Here is a 20,960-nt window from a genome sequence, read left to right on the forward strand (position 1 = left end):
CTCAGAGATGATGGATCCTGACCCCATCTTCTCCCCCACGATACCCGAGGATTCCAGAGAATCTCACCAATCCAGGTGGCATCTAACCCACGGGCCTGTGAACCACCCCCACTCCAACCTACTTCCAAATACCATGGATTGCTGATTTTATGATTGTTGTTGAAGTTCAACTTGCAAGATTTTTATTAAAGAAAACAATATCTTATTGAGAGTGAGTACATCTTATAAACTATATACACATATATGTTTTTATTGTGGTAAGAGATTGCTCCAGGTCATTATAAGAATTAGTCTGTAGGATACACAACAAATAACTATTGATCATTTTACTAAGTGCTGTACTTAGTTGCCGGGACAGATGGGAAACAGACAACATCAACACATGTAATAATGATTCAGATCATAAACAACTACCTTCCAACAATGACAATACTCTCTCTCCCCCACAATCAACCTAATACCACAGCCAGCTTTTACTGTGTAACCTGTGTGAAGAAAATAAGCCCAGTTTTAGAGGGCAAATCTCTCTTTGACAAGAAAGGAAAAGAAACGCCAGTGAGGGAAGGTCAGTTGCCCCGAGGTCACAGGGGGTGACGCGATTGAGCCAGTAACTCTCTCGAATCGACCACTGTGAGGCTCTTGAAATCATGTGCTTGTATCACTCCCTGTCCAATGGAAGAGGCTCAGGAAACATTCTGTGTTGTTGTCGTTGGCTTTTCCTTCTAATTAACATCACGCATCGTAAGTCCCCCTCCTAACCCTGCACTAGGACGTTGCTGAAAGCTGGCGTTTCCCATGCTCCTCTCCACCCCCTCTCCAGGCTCTGCCCTCACCACCAAGGCACCACACCCTGAATTGTGGGTCTGTCATTCCCTTACTTCAATTAAGAGTTTGTTCAGATATAAATATACACAGCTAATGTCATTTGGGGATGTCCTAAAGAGAGGCGTGGTAAAGAAGAGGAAATTGTCTTTTGTATTCCTGTGCAGTCGCCATATCACTCAACAAGCAGCTTCTGTAGAGGAATTCTCAGGAGCCATGTGTAAGTCCCTCGAGTCCAGCAGAAGTGGCATGGGCTGTGAAACCAGACCAGTATCTTTGAATGAATTTGAGCTGGTTGCTGATTCTCTTCTGGAACCCGTTTTCCAAATGACCTTTAGTACATCTTTATACTTCAAATTCTTCCTTCCCCCATTCCAGGTCATCCTGTAGAATCTCTCACTCTTCTCAAATAGAGGGGTATGGGACCCACTTTTGTTGTTTATTGCCAACATCCACCCCTTAACCATCAGCATCTCCACTGCGGTTCTAGTTGCTTTATAGAAAAACATCTGCTTAATTTTCCTCTGAGACCCGCAGGTCTTTATAACCAAGCAATCTGAGAGAGAGAGCTGGAGAAAATGATACTCTACTATTACACAAGTTCACAAGCCACCTTTCAAGGTAGCATTCTTACTGAAATAAACTACTATGAAACCTCTGCACGATCACTGTGGGAAAGAGAAAATAATGACGGGTCTGGGTTGGAATGACTAGATGCAATCGTTTTGTGCTGATCTCATCGTTACCACTAGCATTCACTTCTCCCCCAGTCGTATCTATGAGGACAGTCCCCTGAGGCCAACCAACAGTTCCATTTATCCAGGACCAGCTTGCGAGTTCTGCACATTCAAGTTCCACACATCGTGGCACTTTGGGGAAGTGTAGTAGGGTTCACTGGTGCCCCCCCATATGTACCCCTGGAACCTGTGAATATGACCTTATTTGGAAAAGGGGTCTTTGCAGATGGAATTAAGTTTAGGATCTTGAGATGAGATCCTCCTGGATTAAGGTGGGCCTAAAGCCAATGACAAGCACATTCTAAGAGAAGAAAAGGACAGAAGACACAGAGGAGAAGGCGACATGAAGGGACAGAGGAGAAGGGACAGAAGACAGAAAGAAATTGGGGTGATGTTACCACAAGCCAAGAACTCTTGGCCACCAGAAGCTGGAAGAGGCAGGAAGGATTTTCCCTGGAGCCTTCCGAGGGAGCATGGCTCTGCCAACACCTTGATTTCAGATTTCTGGCCTCTAGAACTGTGAGAGAAAACATTTCTGTAGAGTGTTCCAGCCGCTTCAGGAAGCCAACACATGGAGGGCTGAGGAGAAGGGGAAGTTAAATAGAGACTGACTCAGTGTTACTCTCTCGCTCTTTTTTTTTTTTTTTTGAGACTAGTTTTTTATTTTTTTACTGAGGAGGGGGAAAAAGTTTAATGTTTTTGTTGTACAAGGAATAGTGTTAGGTCTCTCTTGAGACAGGGTGGAGGATTTGAAAGCCCCCAAGTCCAAGTTATTTTCTTATATACGCCGCATGCCAAGGAGCATCTGCTGAGAAATGTGTGGGCTCCAAGTCCAGACCATCCTGAGAATTCTAGTGTCTCCTAGGTATTGGCTGATGCACTCGGATCAGCAGAGCTCGTCTCTTCTACTCCCTCGGGTTTTGTTCTTCATTTTTGCTCCTCCATCTCGAGTAACTGGCCCTTTCCTATTATGCTTAAAAGATGACAAAGAACATGAGTGTAGGGCTATTTGCCCAATACCTGTCCCTAGCACAGTAGTTTACTCTTGGACGTGATAAATAAATAATGGCTGAATGAAGAATTAAATAAACATGTGGAAGAAATAGCTTTTGCCTTACGACTACTGAAAGTGGGCTGCAGCCCCCTGGAGAGTTTCTGATTCTTTACATCTGGGATGGGGGCCTGAGAATTTTCTTTGACACAAGTTCCCAGGTGATACTGATTTGCTGTTCTGGGGACCCCACTTGGAGAACCACTGGCTGTAAAAAAATACTAACAATATAAACAGAACCACTTTAAAATGGAGCGGGAGCTGCCATCCCAGAGGAACTGCCTTCCTTACACATCTTGTGCCTCAAACTTTTGGAATGTCAAAACAGGGCAAAATAACCTTTGGACTGGGCCTAAAGCAACGTTGTGTCCCAAAGAACTGTTTGCAAAGATAACAAGAAAGTAGTTATTATAACTACTGGACTGCAAATTAAAAACATTGTTTGGCATTAGCATTGCTGTGTTAGCTCACAGCACCAATAGAAATGCCTTCCTTCTATTGATGTAATGATCCCCTTCCCTTTCCCATCAATACACCTTGCCTTTGTCTCCTAATCAGAACACTATTTGGGCTTCTCCCTCAATCAGTACTTCCCCAATAGCTATTCTTTGATGTCAAATAAATGCTGTTGCCCCTTACTTTGAAAGGCCTCTTATTTTCAGGTTAACATGGCCCAGAACAAGAGTGCCCAGGATTCCAAGCTTCATGAGCTCAACAACAGAAATACTACCCTATAGAGAGAACTTTGATCAAAAGGAACCACCACAAGCTTCTCCTTTCTACTCCTGGCTTATCTGAGGGCAGGATAACAACTAAGAAGCATGCTTTCAATCCTTCTGGAGCAAGTTTTCTTTCCTTCAGTCAATGCTGCATTTTTCTTGATGCATGTATATATATATAATATATATATTATATATATATAATGCATGCAGCCTTTTTACTTGCAGCCCCCATGCTTTTACGTAACATCACTTGCTCCCCTGTGTGTATCAACTGAGCCATTACCTGAAGAAAGCCAGAGGAGGGCAGAGCACACCACAGTCTTCCAGTCAGGCTAGGGGAATTGCTAAGACTCAAAAGTTAATAGAGACAGATGAATAGACACCCCAAATGTGGGGTGTGCATACAGTGAGCTATCATTCAGCCTTTAAAAGGAACGAAATTCTGACACCTGCTACAACATGGATGGACCTTGAAGACATTATGCAAAGTGAAAGAAGCCAGACACAAAAGGACAAATGCTTTTTGATTCCAGCTATATAAGGTACCTAGAGTAATCAAATTCACAGAGACAGAGAGTGGAAGAGTAGTGGTCAGGGGCCAGGGTAAGGGGAATGGAGAGCTAGTGTTTAATAGGTTCAGAGTGTGTTTGGAAGGATGAAAAGGTTCTGGTCGTGGACGGTGGTGGTGGTTGTATAACACCATGAATGTACTTATGGCACTTAATGTTAATGTGGTAACTTTTCTGTATATTTTACCACGGTTTTGTTTTGTTTTGTTTTTAAGGCAATAGAAACTCACATTCATTTCCCTTTTTAATGTTCCTCTCAGTGTTTGCAGAACCCAAACCCCTTCTCAAGTCAGACAAGGAAACAGAAAAAACGATCTGGAGATAATCGCTGTTATTATTATTGTTGTTGTTGTTGTTGTTAATTTTAAAGGAAGGATGGGTAGAATCCTCCAGAAATGCTGTAGTGTGGGTCCACACTCCAGGTGAAACTACACACACACGGACAGGCGCACACCCGTGAAACTGCGCAATGCCCTTCCCACTTTGGCCTCCCCACGCAGACGTGCTTTTGTCAGCGCAGTGGTTTCCCAAGTGGGGTCCCTGGAGCAGCAGCAGCAACACCCCCTTAGAACTTGTTAGAAATGAAATTCTCAGGCCCCACCCTCGACCTACCAAGTCAGCAAACCCGGGGCAGGCCAGGCACCTGCGTTTTAACAAGCCCTCCCCCGTGGCTCAGGTGCGCGCTCACGTTGGGTCATCCGTGACCCCCGCGTCACGCTGCCACCTGCGGCTGTGCGTCTTGCCCCGCGCTAAGGGCCTGGGGCGGAACAGCGGAGCCCCGGGGCTGGCCACGCACAGGTGTCCCTCTGCAGGGCTCAAGGGGCGCTAACCTCTGCTCCCCGCGGTCCCACCGCCTCCCAGGGTGGGGCCGGGCCGCCCCGCCTGCACACCTCCAGCTGCACAGGTGGCTGGGCAGGGCCGGCAAACAAAAGCATAGGAGCAACAACACCTTGAAAGAAAAAAGTCCTCCCGCCTGGGCTCCTAGCTCTCCAGTCGCAGGCAGCCCTCGAAGCCGCCGACATGGGTAGGCTCGCGTAGCTGGGCTGGGGCGGAGTTTCCGCGGAGCTGGGACGCCGCAAAGGGAGCTCGAGGGATCCCGCCGGGGGCGACGCAGGTCCCCGCTGTGGCCGGCGGCTCGCGGGCCCGCGCTCAGAGCCGGGAGGGCTGGCACCGCGGGCGGGGGCCTGGGCGCGCGGCAGGGACACGTCGCCGCGGCGGGAAGCTACGGGGGGGTCAGTGGAGCCGGGGCTCGCTGGTCTCTGCGCTCCCTGGACGCCGAGGTGGACGGTCCTGAAGCGCCGCGACTCAGCGGTTGCAAGAATGAAGGCGATAACTGTGGCCGGCCCACTTGTTGGCAGCCCTCGGTCCTCGGGTTCCCAGCCTGTGGAGTGGGAGTGGGCTGGAGGCTGGCATGGGTCGTCGCGTGATGGCAGGGGCCAGCGGGACCTGCGTGGTCTGTGGGCGCTGAGCGGCTGCCTTTGCACTTCCCTGGCGGCGGGCTGGTGACGTGACCCCAGAGCTCCGGAGGGAGCCCCGCCTGGCCCAAGAGGAGCTGGGGCTAGCCGGTGGTGGCCTTTCTTGTCGTTCCATCTCAAGAGTGGCTGATTCTCTGTAGGCATGGGGTGTCCGCAGAACATCTAGAAAACGACTGAATCCTGCCTGCTTCAGAATAACTCGGCAGGGAATGCACTGGACGAGACCAGAGATCCGCCCAGCCTTCTCCCTTAGAGATGGGGAGGCGGGTCAAGTGCTTCCCCCTAAGTTACGCCATGGAGGGGCCCAGGCAGGCGCGGTGTGGCCGCATGATTGAGAGAACCGGGTCTGACTTGGGCTTATCTGCACTTACGTTCTTGTTCTTACCACTTGCTACTTCCTCAGCTGTTAGACTGAAATGTCAGTGCAGACCTCAGTGGTTGTGTTAGGTGTGTAAGAGCACAACAGCTGGTGTGCCGCCCTCCAGTTAGCTCCCACGGCCTCCGTGTTATGGTTCTGAAGGAGCACTGGGACTTCTAGTGGGGGCTGGCTGTGCTTGTTCCAGAAGGATGCTATATGATTTTAATGTGTCACAAAATAGTCTTTTTTAATTGTTTTATTTTTCATCATTTGAAAATGTAGAAACCACTCTTAACTTGAGAGCTATACAAAAATAGGTGCTGGGCAGGAGTTAGCCTATGCTCCAATTTGCCGACTCCCGCTTTTAAAGTACAAGTGTGCTGATCAGAGTTGGGAATGGAGAGAAGGCCGGTTTCCCAAGGGCTGCCTTCTGTAGTTAGGTCTCAGAAAGGCTGAGAACCTCTCAAGTGACCCAGGCCTTTGTGGAGCTAAGGATGGTTTGACTGAAGATTTTGAATATTCCATCTCTTTCCTCTCACCCCTCCCTACTCCCTTACCCAGAGCTTAGCAAAAGTCTACGCTAAAGTAGTTGCTCTCACAAATTACTTTGGTCTTGAAAAACTATAGGTCCTGCTTTGTCATTTGCCACATACATGACTTCAAAAATTAAGTGTGAAGAGGCTTCAGGTTCTTCAAGTCAGCCTCCTGCCTGAGCATAGAATGATGGACTTAGCCTTAAAGGTGTGGCAAGCAGGGGCATTTAGAAGTCCTTCTGCATTCCCTCCCCTTTCTCAGAGCTCTGGGGAAACCCCGGGAAGTCCCAGGGAAACTGGTACTCCTGCTACAGGCTGTTAAGTATACAGCTAGAAGCTGAAGTTGCTCCACACCAAAGAAGGCCTTGGGCTTCTGACCCTTGGGAGAACCTTCTTCGACAGCAAGAAGAGAAAACCTCTGACATTGGGTTCTTTCAGGCTGACAGTAATCGAAGTATGTGGGTTTTCAGCCTTTCGCGTGCCCCAGGATTACCTGCGTGAGGGCTTATTCTAACTGGTTGCCGGTTGCTGGGCCCTATCCTTACAGTCTCTGCTTCAGTAAGTCTGGGGCAGGCCTCAAGGATTAGCATTTACACAAGTTCCCAGGTTGAGCTGCTGCTGCTGCCACTTCTGGTCGCAGGATCACACTGGGAGAACCACTGCTTAAATGACTCTAAATGCAAGGCTCTCTCTTTCTTAACGCTTGCCCTGTCCAAATGTGCCCCCAAATGAGATCATGGCTAGAATCTGGTCATGGCTTGTCCATAACGATCACGTTTTGGGTAAATTTGTAGCTAAAATTTGAAAGTTATGTTCCGCTCTACAGCTAAGAAATAAAAGCGGAACATAACAGAAGCAATGAATCGTTGTGATCAGCTAAGGATGATGGGGCAAGCCTAAATCACTCATTTATGCAGGTATTTACCTACCACATGAGAGTATAAAATAGTCCCTGCCTTAAAGAAACTCATATCGTCAGGGACAGGAACACAAGTCCATAAACAGCAGTTTTCTACACTGAGTTACAGTTGAGGTGAAGAAAGTTCTATGAGACCAGTGAAAGCAGCAGCTAATACTGGCCTGTCAAAGTTGGAGGCCATCTTAATGTGAAATTTTTGTCTAGTCCTTCATACCTCTAGAAAATATCCTGAATGGAATTATTCTGTTTTTCATTTACTTGGCTTTTTTGATTAATAAGTTTCCTGCTGCCCTTTGAGTGACTAAAGAACAGCAAACAGATTGAGGGATTAGTCAATTGGCTAGTTGAGCTACCAGGAAAGTTCACTAGTGAGAGGGACAGCTGTCTGTTCTCCAGAGTGGAGCTGCTAATGACAGTGGGGTTGAATGGAAGCATGGGACTGGTTGCTACCTCTCAGGATAGCTCTCAGACACAACTGCATCTTGATTTCATTCCTGGCAGGAGACCAAGTGGGTAGGTGTCCCAGGTGAGCTGATAGTAAAAACAAGGGAGGAATCTAAGGAACATTCCATGTTCCTCTGTGATGATGATGAAAGAATGAGAGTAGCATTATCAGCAGATGAGTGAGAACCATTGACTCACAGACTGGTGTTGCAGCATGAAGAACCAGGGAATCACTGTTTTGTAACTTTGTCCCTTGGTTTCAGAGGCCAGAAATATATTACTGAGAAACTAGATGACAAAGTTGTCTTATGGGGTTCATGGAACAGAGCTGTGTCAGATGGGCCAGATCATGCTTCTGTTTGCTGCCGCGATTGGGTCCCAGTGTAGCTGTCAGCCATAGACAGTAAAGAGCTAAAGGGCAATCTCAGTAGTTGGAAAGTACCATGGCCAAGGGGAAGGGATAGGATCTTCCACAGATACCCCTAAAATAGGAGGAAGATTTAGTTCCTCCAGATGGGAAACTAGCCAAGGCCTCCCGCTGGGAAAGGAGCTTCTCATTGGGTTAGGGTTTAGAGTCATCAGTTACTGTGATCAGTAACTGTCATCAGTTAATGTGAAACTGAGCACATGCCCATAAGAAAATTTGGTTTAAGGATCAGACTTAAGACTGGAAAATTCACAAAATGTACTCACCAAGAGGACTTATTGAATCCTCTCAAGCTAAGCATTTAAAACTTCTACAATCTGCCTCAAGTGGCAAGATTTGATTATAAAATCTATTAGGACATATCACGAGGTACATTTGAGATGTTCTTGGAGGAATAAACCTTTTCTCCATTTAGTCAAAGCACATAAGCTTGCATGGTATACTTGTCTCCTGTGGCTGATGTAACGGAAGTACCACGAATTGAGTGGTTTAAAATAACAGCAATGTAACAGCAATGTCTCCCAGTTCTGAGGTTGGTAGTCCAAAATCCAGGTATTGGCAGGGCCATGCTCTCTCTGAAGGCTCCAGGGGAGAATCTGTTCCATGCCCTTAGCTTCTAGTGATGCCACCAATCCTTGGCATTCCTTGGCTCATAGACATATCACTCTAATCTCTGTCTCCATGGTCACATAGCTGTCTTCTCGCTTCGCATCGTCTCCCCTCTGTGCATGTCTTATCTTCACATGCTGTCTTCCTATAAGGACACCAGGCATATTGGATTAAGGACTCACCCTCCTCCAGTATGACCTCCTCTTAACTCATGGCTGCAATGACCCCATTTCAAATAAGGCTACCTTCTGATAGTCTGAAAAGGAAATGAGGCTTTGGGGGGACACACTCTTCAACCCAGCATACAATAGCAATAGAAAATGTTCTTTCTGAATTATGTACATCACTTATATTTGACTTTAGGTAGAAAATATTCTTAGTGTGTACACGTGATTACATGGTGGCCTACTTCCTCACCTGAGGTGCCACCTTTCATGACTAGTGTCTCCCCCCAGCAAGGCAATTCTAAACACCAATCCATTTAATAAAAGAAATGGTATATAGAAAATGCCCACCCACCCCCGTATAAAAGTAGGTGAATTAGAAATGCTCACGGTGATGTCACAGACTCAGGTAACTTACCTCAAATTAATTCTAAAATGATGTCCATATTCCATTGATATTGTACTATGGATCTGTGGATACAGTTTCCAGGCAACATTTAGCTATGAATAATATTTAACTTTTCTTTTTTTAATAGCTGTTTCTTCTATGCATGCTCATTTTAAAATTACAAGACTGGAAGAAATAAATCAGTCACCTAACACCTCTAGGGAGAGTTGTTAGGCAATATCTAATAAAATTTAAAATATGCATAATATTTTACGAGCATTCTACTTTTAGAAATTCTTTAGAGATAGTGTCATGATAGGAATGAGGCATGAGCAATCTAAACATCAACTAGGAGAGAAATGTGCATTGTGTACATAGCTTTGCTGCCTGATTTCACACTTACCACGATCATAAAGCAAATTTTCTAGTCATAATTTAACTTCTAAGAGTAAAAAATTGTTGTGTGTAAAATTTAGGGTCTCTAACTTGATTTCCTTCAAAACAAACTTCCCAAAGGGCCAGGAAACTGGTTCATTTTGATTTAACGAAACTTGCATGTTTTGGCATTGTTTTCGCCTATGACAATGTGTGACATTGCAAGGGCTGATGTCAGTAGGCTTGTTAGTGTTGCCTGTTGGATGTGTGCAATTCACTGTGATGGGAGGGTGTTGTCCAGGAGGCTGACAGCTGCTTCTCTTCGGGTCCTTTCTTCTTATTTCCTTTTTTGGAGCCTGCTCTGAGGATGGGTCTGTCTTCTCTTTAAGCTGAGACTATAGTGGGTTATTCATTGTCAGCAGTAATAGCATTTAAGGTAAGCCTAAATCAAAGTTCAGAATAAAGGGTGTTCATCTAGAATAAAAGAATGTCCAGGTATAGATAAAGGACATGTCCTGGAAAGCAAGCGTTGTCTTCCTAACAGCCAGTAAGATCATCTCGCCTGAGCGACTGCTCCCTTCCTACACACGAGGCAGACCTTAGGCCTGTGCCTGGATCTGTTTTGCATAACATCTTGCTCCATATTAACTGGGGTGCACCTTCTTGCCTGGCTGTCCTTTCCCTGCAATTAAGGAATACACGATCTTGGAGCATGTCCAAAGGTGGTTGCACCCTGTTGCCCGTAGAGATCATTTCTTTCTGAAGGAGAACAGGCATGGCGGTCAGTGATGAAGAGCGCTAGTTACGGAAACGATGATAAAAGTCAGAGGTTATTTATAAAACCATCAGAGGTGGCTAATATGGGCCTCTTAAGCCTATAATTGTAGACAATTGTGTAGAAGTCTTTTTAAAAGGTAAGAGAATATCTGTAACCTACAGCAACAGGTTATGTATTACAATGCTCTCAAACTGCTATGGGTTTAATTGTGTCCCCTTCAAATTCATATGCTGAAGTCCTAACCCTGGTACCTGAGAATGTGACCTTGTTTGGAAATACAGTCATTGTAGATGTAACTAGCTCAGATGAGGTCATACGGGAGTAGATGGGCCCCTAATCCGATATGACTGGTGCCCTTACGAAAAGGGGAAATTTGGACACGGACATGCACAGGGAGAAGACTGTGTGAAGACGAAGGCAGAGATCAGGGCAATGCTCCTACAAGTCAAAGAACACCAAAGATGGCCAGTAAAACCACCAGAAGTTAGGGAAGAGGCCTGGAATATATTCCCCCTCGCAGCCCGCAGAAGGAACCAGTTCTGCCCACATCTTGACCTAGGATTTCCAGCCCCTAGAACTGTGAGGCAATAGATTTTCATTGTCTGAAGCCACTCCATTTGTGGTGCCTTGTAGGGCAGCCCCAGCAGACTAGTGCACTGACCAAGGGCTGGCTCCCTCAGTCCTGACCAGTGGACGCCCCCGCTGAGGGAGGAGGTGATTTAAAGAAAGGTGGTGGCGTGGCTATTAGACACACACCAGACCAGGCAAGGACGAGGCCTGGCTGGTGGATGGCTAACGATACGAGGCAATTTATTACTCACACACACGGCGAAGAAAGACTAGCCAGAGGTGCCAGCTTCCTGTGGTCCCTGTTCCCAAACAAAAAGGGCAACACCGAAACAGCAGGGGCTGATGACAGCAACATGCGCTGTGAGAGACCCCACTGCTGAGGAGCCAATGCCAGACTGTAGCTCAGTGGTTTCATATCCTGTATCTCTCTTCTCAGGGGCCTGGACAGAAGGCCCCATTGATCCGTGGGGCTCACACCTTTGCCCGCATGGCCGGTGTGGATAGGAACAAGTGCTCCAGGGCTGAGCGGTTCCCTGCAATGGCATCATACCCAAGTCACTGAATAAAACTGGTTTTATGAACCAGATATACTGGGTTCCCTGTATTTCTAAAGTAGCCTCATGCTATTAGAATTTAGTTGATGTTCTGAGTTCTCAACGGACTGGTAAGTCATTTACTTTCAGCAGTGATGCAGGAAGACTACCAGTGCCTTGATTATGAAGCGGCGTTATGAAGACCACACCCTAGTGTGTTCTGTGTTTATGTAGCTATTTGTCAACGTGTCAAAGGAAAAATAGGTTCTCTTAGCGGGGAAGACGGTGGTTGTGGAAAAACAGACTTTTTTTTTTTTAATTAAAGGTGTGCAGGGCCACTGCTCAGGTGCGCTGGCTGGACCCTGCATGAAGTCCTCAGCAGGAGGCCCCTGGGGGCTGGAATGCAGCCCATGCTCCACAGCCAAGCAATGCATCCACCCAGGGACACCTTTTCTTATTGGCGCCAATCCACTCTCCCTTCATCAAGCCATTGCCTCCTGAGGCAGCGTCCGGTCTGAAAGAGACCCAATTTTCTAATGCCTAAAAAAGCGCCATATGGACTAGCAGGGACCCTGAGGGTGGGAAATGCGGCAAAACATTCACGTAAGGAAAGAAACAAGTCAGGCAAGAAACAGCCTCAAACAGAACTACTCCAGAAGCAAGGGCTTAGGATTACAGGCATAGAATTTGCTCTAAAGCTAATCTGACTAGTATAATCACTACTGCAGTAAAAGAAAAGCACTTTTCACTTCTTGATCAAAGTTGATCAATTTTGGGGGGGAAATAATCAAACCAAGTGTGCAACACCGGGTGCTCGAGTCCTTCCTCTTCCCCCACGCATCCCGTTCCCTCGCCTCAGATCAACTGGCTATGCCCGATGTATATCCCACTAGGTCCTTTTTGAAGTGGCGCACACCATTCATTGTCTCGATAAACAGAAAAATGATGTGTGAGGCCCTGTAACATTTTTCAGAGGTCAGAACAACCTGCTCTGTCAGGGGCAGTTGTAAAGAAGCTAAAGAGACCTAAGTGGGGAAGAGAGTATTTGGGAGGCCGAGGGGGGAGGTGAGGTGCTAAATGCCCCAGTGGTGCAGGGAGCTACGAAGAGCCTGGCATGTCATGTGCCCACACTCCACGTGGAGTGGAGGAGGATGGGAATACGATCCCGAAGGGCTTTGAACGCTATGCTGAGCCGCAGGTCTGACCTTACAGGTTGCAGAGAGCCAGCAAAGATTGAGAGCAATCCTGAAATGTTCTATGTGGGAAACTCAGGTTGATAGGACGGACAGGGGGCGGGGAAGGTAAGACAAGGCATCTGCTTGTCACAGTCATCCTGGTGAACAATAGACAGAGCTCAGAACAGGAAGGAAGAGCAGAGGCCAGAATCACATCAGAGGAGCTGGTCGCCTGGATGGAGCTGCCACTTAGCATGCACACCTTTGCACAGGCCTTTCCTTGATGCTCCCTAGCGTCACTCTGGAGCAGTGAGTCGCTCTCAAACTGTAGCATGTCAGCATTGCCCGGAGGACGTGGTCACATGCAGACAGCCAGGCTCCACCTTCAGAATTTCTGATTCGGTCGTTCTGGGCTAGACCTGAGAGTTTGCATTTCTGATATGTTTCCAGGTGCTGCTGCTGGTGGTGCAGGGACCACATCTCAAGAACCACTGCCCGGAGAGATTAAAAATGATCCTTAAACCCCTATAGCTACCCACATGTCACACACGGTAGTGCTACCCACTGGAAAAGCAGCTTGATTGAAAGTCAGTGCTTGCCACGGTGGCTTGTTTTGAGAAGACGGACTTTTCTCTTTCCTGATTTCCGTGGCCTAAGTTCCCAGCGTGGCATCATAAGGACCTTCTGCTTTTGGTCAGTGTGAGCAGCCCTGGAGGGACGCCTCTTTCTGTGAGAGCCAGCTTCTCACTCCTGCCAGGGCTCGTCACAGCAGATTCTTGTCCATATTTTCATTTTAAGTCAGGCCATTCCAAACATCCATCCGTACTACCCAGCTGTCTTCATGGGGTGCAGTGAATAACAAACCTCTTTTTACGGATGTGGATTCATTCTTACCAGTTGCAAAGAAGGTGTTAGCCTCTCTAGATGAAGGAATGGAGGTCTAGTGGTGAAATACTTTGAACAAAGCCACATGGCTAGGAATAATGTCTCCAAGCTGTGGTTCGGCCTCCTCGTTCCAAGTCCCATGTCCTTCCCCATACTAGATGCAGGGGCAGTATTGAGAGAGTTCTCCCCTTGACTCAGAAACCACTTCGGCTAAGAATGAGGCTGAGGGGGTTCTAGCAGAGGCCATTGCGTTCCCTGGGGTCTCACGTGACCTACCTGTGAGGCATGTGCACGGACTAAAAGAACCACGATCAACTTAACACGTTTTAATTCTGGCATAGGAAGCCATTTTCAGACCACCTCCGGCCCTGTAGCAACCCCGGAAGGTAGCATCCCCAATGGGTGGAGATGGGCAGTGAAGGCTCAGTAGCCTGCAGAAGGGAACAGGGCAAATACAGATTCTGCCAAATTGCATCAAAAAAGCAAGTACCAGGTATGGACTTAGGAGTCCTCAGGTAGAAAATGTAGCTTAGAAAAAATTATAAAACGGGTGTTTTGCTGTCAAATAAAATATGCTAGGAAATTTTATCTATGTAAATAATGATAAAAATCTATGTTTACATAGCTTGAGGCAAACCCATATACTAGTTCCTACTGCTTCTGTAACAAATTACCACAAACTTAGTGACTTAAAATGTCACAAATTTATTCTCTTTAGTTCTGGAGGTCAGAAATGAAATGGGTGTCCCTGGGCTAATATCAAGGTGTCAGCAAGGCTGGGTTCCTTCCAGAGGCTCTAAGGGAGAATCCATTTCCTTGTCTTTTTAGCTTCCAGAAGCCACCACATTCTTTGGCTCACGGTGGCCTTCCAGCAATTGCCACCAAGCCAATCTCCTCCTTTGACTCTTTTAAGGACTATCGTGATTACACTGGGGCCACCCAGATAATCCAGCGTGAGCATCCCATCTCAAGGTCGTTACCTGAATCACACCTGCCAAGTCCCTATGCCTTGGAAGGTAACATAGCCTCGAGTTCCGGGGATTCGGACATGGACCTCATCTTTGGGGGACCCTGTTCTGCTACCACACCATACAACTTCAGCAATATCATCTCTAACACATCACGCAACACATAAATTATTCGCTCAATTTCATTCTTGATGAAGATAGGGAACAATTTTCTCTCTGCCTGAAGGTGAGAGCTCCTCTCTCAGACTTCAGCCAAATGCCCCATTCCTTCCCTTTCCAAGTCCAAATTTTAGAAATGCACTCTTTACACCCATCATGTTGCTGAGGGAGTTCTTCATTTCTAGGTGACAAAACATTCAAGGTAGGGTTTCCATCCCTAAATGTTTCAAAATATGGAATGTGCTTTGTTAACATTCACCTTCATGGAGAGATTACGTAAAGTAATGGGAAGTAATAGTGCCTTTTGTTTTTCTGCTGTCCCCCCAAGTCAGTAATCATGGACGTTTATAATGTATACTTACCAAATTCTTTAGCCAAAAGAAAACAAAAGCACTGCTAGGCTTAGGATAATGAGAAGAACCAGCATTGATTCAGCGATTGCTACGTGCTTCGTACTAACTAAGCTAAGTTCCTGGCAAGGCTCATTCTAAGATGTTTTACTCCGATCAGTAGTTAAATCCAAGCGACCCATGAATGGTGCTAGAAAAATCAGACCAGTCCCGTGTGCTGATGAGATTTACCAAGGATGGACATAGTGTGCCAAAGGAAACAGACTCTTGTGGCAGTTGAAATCTGAGTTCAGACTTAAGGCTCAACATAAACACTACTTCTGCATTTGAGCTTTCTAAGATAGCAATCCTGTTGACAAAGGTGTATTAAGATAAGAAATGCTGACTGCAATATTACATCCAGTAAATAGCTCTGAATTCTGTAGTGGAAGAGTTTAGCAACCTCTGCCCTGCAACAATAAAAGTCGTTCTTTGGAATGCACACCTGTCAGAAAATAAAAAGCTTCCTGACTGATGACTGGGTACGAAATCTCAGATTTTCTCTTCATTGCGCTTAGAAATTTCATTTTCCATAATGTAGTTCTGGGTGTGATGGTTATTGTAACAAGACCTAAGTTCTCTGAGTGTTTTGGTCATCTTTTTGTAACCCTATTTATGTTTAAAGTAAGCAAAACCTTTGCCATTATTATTTATCAAATAATTGGTATTAAATAATATTTAGCAAAAAGAATTACAGGTGCTACCCTGGCCAGGCAAAGTGTTTCCCTGCAAACCAAAATTCTGAGAAACGTGAAAGGTATGATTGCAGTGAAGTTCCAGGCTATCTCTGTTGAATTTGTGTGTTTGTGCCTCCCTCCTGCTTTTTTATAGAAGGTCCATTGCAAAGACCACTGAGCCCTTGTGTGGGTGTCACTCCTTGTTTTGTCCGGTCTTTGGGAAACAATGGCAAAACCACATTATCTGAAGTCTAGGTAGGCAGAAAATTGTAAGGTCCTGCCATGTCCTCAAGATGATGGAACACCACTACAATGAAAAGGGGCTTTGAATGCTGCCAACAGGTTTTTAAAAAGCACATATCCTTTTATATCCCTAGAAAGTGGTACTATTCCCAATCTGGTGATGAAACATGGCAGCGTGTAGAGTCTGGTGATGAAGCCTGGCTTATGGGGTATATCAGTCCTGATCTCATCAGGAAACAGATGGCATATTCAAAATAGAAGCATTTCTTCACAAAAAGACCAATTAGAAAAGGGTGGGAGACTAGGAACCATAAATGATAGATCAGGTACCCAGAATCATGGCCTTCCAGGTACCACCTGTAGCAAGTGGTACAAAACAGTGTTCAAAACCTGGAAGGAGAGAGTCACGTGGAAAGCGCCATCTTCAGAGAAGCAGTGTCTGTCTCTTGAGGACAAAGCAGTCTGAAGTGACCTTTGAGAAGGAGCCAGGAAAAGGTATCCCTGACCCTCTGATCTCTTGGTAGGGCTCCCCATTGGCCAAATCATGTGGGGAACTGGGTAGATATGGGGACACTGATGAAATCTGTGTAGGTCGGCCTCAGAAGGGGGTTGGTGGGCCTGGAGTGGCAGAGCCAGTATCTGGACATGGTACTTGGAGACTGATACGACTGGTTCTTTGAATACATAGTCACTCAACAAAAATTTCATTTTTACTCTGTGAAAAGCTTCATGCGAGGTGCTGAGGATTCTGAGGTCGCAGCATTTCCCATTGAATGATGCGTCAGGCCCTGGGCTCGGGCTTCTCCCTTGAAACTCTTACAGCAATCCTGTAAGGTGGGTGGAGTTATCTTCATCTGATAGGCAGGCAGTCCTAAGGGAAGATGGACTTGCCCAAGGTCACATGTCTGATCCCATGTCTACATTCTTCACGTGTTCTGCCCTAAAGCAGCCCATTCCCACAAGGAAGTTTACCTGGGGAGAAAACCAGTCTTTCCGTGTTGAGGAATCTCCTTTCGGAACTTCAATAGGCAGGAAGAGTTGGGAATCAAAGCCTTGTGAGACCAGGATAGTTTATTTCCCACCTTAGGACAAGGACAAATAGCATCGCTCTCCTGAAGTGAGCAAAAGACCAGCCGGTGGGAGGTGGTGGGTCCATGCTGAGCTAGGAAAGTGCAGGTCCCCACCCCCAGCACAGCACACCCAGAATCAGGAAGTGAGGCCGCCCAGGACCAGCCCATCAAAGCCTGGAAGACCACGTGGGTCTGGGCCAAGAACAGAGCTCCTCAGGCAGAGTTGCAGTTTTGTTTATTGTGGGATGATGGCCCTAGACTTGCACATAATGAAAATACAAGGTGGTAGATTCGAGAGGAAGGGCCCCAAATGAGGAAGCGTGTGAGAGTTCGAGGTGGGGTGTGGTGGTGAAGATTTCAGCATGTCTGGCTTCTGTCCTCAGTTCCTGGTCTGGACTGGCACAGAAGGGCCTCTCTGGGGTTTGGGGTCAAGGAAGTGATAAAACTGACTTATGCAGACCAGTCAGGCAACTCCACGGAAGGACCTACCTGGGGTTCTCAAAGTGTGGCCCCTGGACAAGCAGCGTTAACATAACACTGTGGAACTTGTTAGAAATGCAAACTCCAGCCCCCCCCACCCCCACCCAAGACCTACTGAGTTGGCATCTCTTGGTGTGGAGTCCAGCAATCTGTTCTCATAAGTCCTCGGAGTGACGCTGAGAACCAGTTAGAGAACCACTGCTGTGGGGCCACTAATGTATCACAGATGCAGAGGCTGCTCGGGGACCCTGACAACAAAGACACCTCTAAGATGTGGTCCTAGGGGGCTGCTCAGGGGAGGGAGTTGATTCTCCATGGAAAGGGGCCTCGCATGTGACAGATGCTGATACATCCTGGACAATCTGTTGGTGTAGGAAGCAGGACAAGGACGTGTTAAGACTTGAGACAAGACAATGGGTCAACTGTTGTCAAAATTCAAGGGGGATAGAAGAGCCCGGGCTGAGCAGCAGGCACTAAGATTTAGTCAGTGGCGCCTGGTTTGTACCAACTCACTTGGAATCTCACCCTTTTTCTTCTTGCTCTTCTAATTTGTTCTTCTGGCAATAGGCCCTGCTGTGTGGTAAGTGGAAAAGACGTTGGAAATGCGGAGATGGGCAGTACGAGATTCTTCCACCAAAATGGAGGCAAAACTATAAACTTGTATTGCACTGTGGTAACATAGGAGGTCAGAGAAGGCTTCATGACGGGCAGGAGCCTTGAATCCTTGCTGGCAAAGGATTTGCTGCCTTATGCAGGAAGGGCTTTGGGTAGGCACACACTCAGGGAACAGATGGTTGGGTATCATGGGAGCCCTGCTATGCATGGGGAAGAGGTAAAAAGGAGGGCCCAGGGAAAGGAATGGGGGCTGAATCCTCACTGTGTGTTAGGTACCCTTAAGCGTTTTAGATGTCCATTATTTAATCCTCACCAAATCCCTGACTTTGTGAGATAGTAAAGAACATGTTAAAAGTTCGGCTTTTATTGTTTTGGGTTTATATACCACATATCAGTGAAATCATAGGGTTCTCTGCTTTTTCTGTCTGACTTATTTCACTTAGCATTATACTCTCAAGATCCATCCATGTTGTCACAAATGCTCCTATATCATCTTTCCTTAACGCCGAATACTATTCCATTGTGTATATATATAGCACAACTTCTTTATCCATTCATCTATCGAAGGACATTTTGGTTGGTTCCATGTCTTGGCCACCGTAAACAAAGCTGCAATGAACATTGGAGTACACGTGTCTCTATAGAGAAATGCTTTCAGATTTTTTGGGTAGATACCCAGGAGAGCGATTGCTGGGTCATATGGTAATTCTATTCGTAATTTCTTGAGGAACCTCCACACTGCCTTCCATAAAAACAACAAAAGAACAAGACAAACAAATGAGAAAGAAAAACTCATAGACACAGACAATAATTAGTGGTTACCAGAGGGTAAGGGGGTGGGGGGTGGGTGATGAGGGTAAGGGGGATCAAATATATGGTGATGGAAGGAGAACTGACTCTGGGTGGTGAACACACAATGGGATTTATAGATGATGTAATACAGAATTGTACACCTGAAATCTATGTAAATTTACTAACAATTGTCACCCCAATAAATTTAATTAAAAAAAAAAAAAGTTCGGCTTTTAACCGGTGGGCGATGGTTAGCTTTTGAAGTGTTTTAAGGAGGAAAGGGTTTTGGCACCTTTCCCTGAGCCTCTGGTTCTCAATTCTGATGCATGTGAGAATTGGCCAGAGCTAATTTAAAGAAAATGCAGCCTCAGGCCCCACTCTAGATAAGAGGCATGGGCCTGGGGCTGGGATTGTGAGAGGGCTGGAGCTGTCTGGACACTATATCTGACTGCCAGGCAAAGTGAGAGGGGCTGAGTTCAGACTCAGGAAAAAGTATTTTAATTGCCTGACTTTAATTGTGGCATTTTGTTTTTCTTTCAGGGATGTCCCAAACACGGGTGAGTGCTGTTTTCTCTTCTCCACATTGCTTCCTCTTACAAACGTTACGGTCCGTTGTGCTCTGAAATGTTCACAGTTGTGCTTCATTCACGTCACAAACGTGTGTCATGCAGCTAACATGAACGAGGGGACAATCCTGAGTTTCTGCGTGACACCCCTTGCCTTTAGGAAATGCGGTGTATAGTCCTTCTCGGACGAACAATAAAACTAGATGCTGTGTTTCATTGTTGTCTCTCTGTGGAGTATGAGGGAATAAAAGTTTTTAAATTCTGGTGTCCACTTCTGGATAGTCACTGAGAAGCTGCTAAATGGGTGGGGGCTGCTTCATGCGGGTCGCGCTCGCTTGTGCACATGGCCCATGAGTAGCTTGTCTCACCCCGGCTGTTTCTCTCTGTCAGAGTTGCTTTGGTTACCCCCTAAGCATCTTCTTCATCGTGGTCAACGAGTTCTGCGAAAGATTCTCCTACTATGGAATGAGAGGTAACGATTTTCGACACCCCTCCGCCTTGCGTGAAGAGCATGACTTCCGCAGACACTCCTAACTGTGTGTCCTCTCTCCTTCCCCCTGCCCTCTGTGGACAGCACTGCTGATTCTGTACTTCACACAGTTCTTCAAATGGGACGACAATCTGTCTACTGCCATCTACCACACGTTTATTGCTCTGTGCTACCTGACACCAATTCTCGGCGCTCTCATTGCCGACTCCTGGCTGGGAAAGTTCAAGTGAGTAGTCGCAACGTTCTGGTTCACAATCAAGCCGAAAAGCAATTCTTAGCTTTGTGGTTTGGCGTGGTGGACTCTGGGAACCAAGAATCAGGAACATCAAACTCTGAGGAGAGCATGCTACACCCTGTTTCTGCTCCTCCTTGGATCCCCAGAGCCTGGCACAGTGCCTGGCATTTAGCAGTGAATGACAGCAGCACTGGTAGGTTTTTCTCCCCGCCTCCAAACAGTGATACCATCTTTGTTTCATCTTGAAGTGGTAGCAGGGATACTGTGGATCATTAATGACGTTAAGGCTGGGAGAACAGAGAAGCTCCCACTGCTTGATGGGCGGAGAGGACACGTGGCTCTCAGCCAGTCAGTCCTTCAGGAAGAGCTCCACATGTGCACTCAGTAGGGGGTTATCAGGAAGTTCCTAGGACTTACTAAGCAAGAAAGTGGAGGCTCTTCCAGGCCCAAGGCATGATGTAGGCAAAAGCAGGAAAATTGAGTATCTCAAAATAATTCAAAACAATACAAAAATAACCAATGGTACACTCCTGGCTAAATGTTACCAGGCACAAGATAAGTAGCTCTCATTTTTTATAGATATGAGTACTGATTTCGGGAGTGAGATAAAATAAAACATTGCGTCTTTCAAATTGTTCAAAGATAAAATGGACCTTCCCCCTTCCCCTGGCTGCTCCAGCCAAAACTTTGTTCCGCGTTTGCAAGCTGGGCAACAAATTCTTCAGCTGGTTGCCTTTCTAAG

At 46.5% G+C, this 20,960-nt stretch overlaps 1 protein-coding gene across 1 annotated transcript in view; it reads left to right on the forward strand.

Annotated features, from left to right (window-relative positions):
- The first annotated feature begins 4,660 nt into the window (after nt 1-4,660).
- The window catches only part of SLC15A1 (solute carrier family 15 member 1), a 47,807-nt gene continuing 31,507 nt past the window's right edge, over nt 4,661-20,960 (forward strand). The window contains exons 1-3 of the mRNA XM_081046266.1: nt 4,661-4,935; nt 19,884-19,965; nt 20,068-20,209. Coding sequence (XP_080902392.1) covers nt 19,959-19,965; nt 20,068-20,209 — 149 coding nt within the window. The 5' untranslated portion in view covers nt 4,661-4,935; nt 19,884-19,958. The remainder of the gene's footprint in view (nt 4,936-19,883; nt 19,966-20,067; nt 20,210-20,960) is intronic.

This window comes from Rhinolophus hipposideros (genome assembly GCF_964194185.1).
Source record: "Rhinolophus hipposideros genome assembly, chromosome: 4".
Classification (NCBI taxonomy): Eukaryota; Metazoa; Chordata; class Mammalia; order Chiroptera; family Rhinolophidae; genus Rhinolophus; species Rhinolophus hipposideros.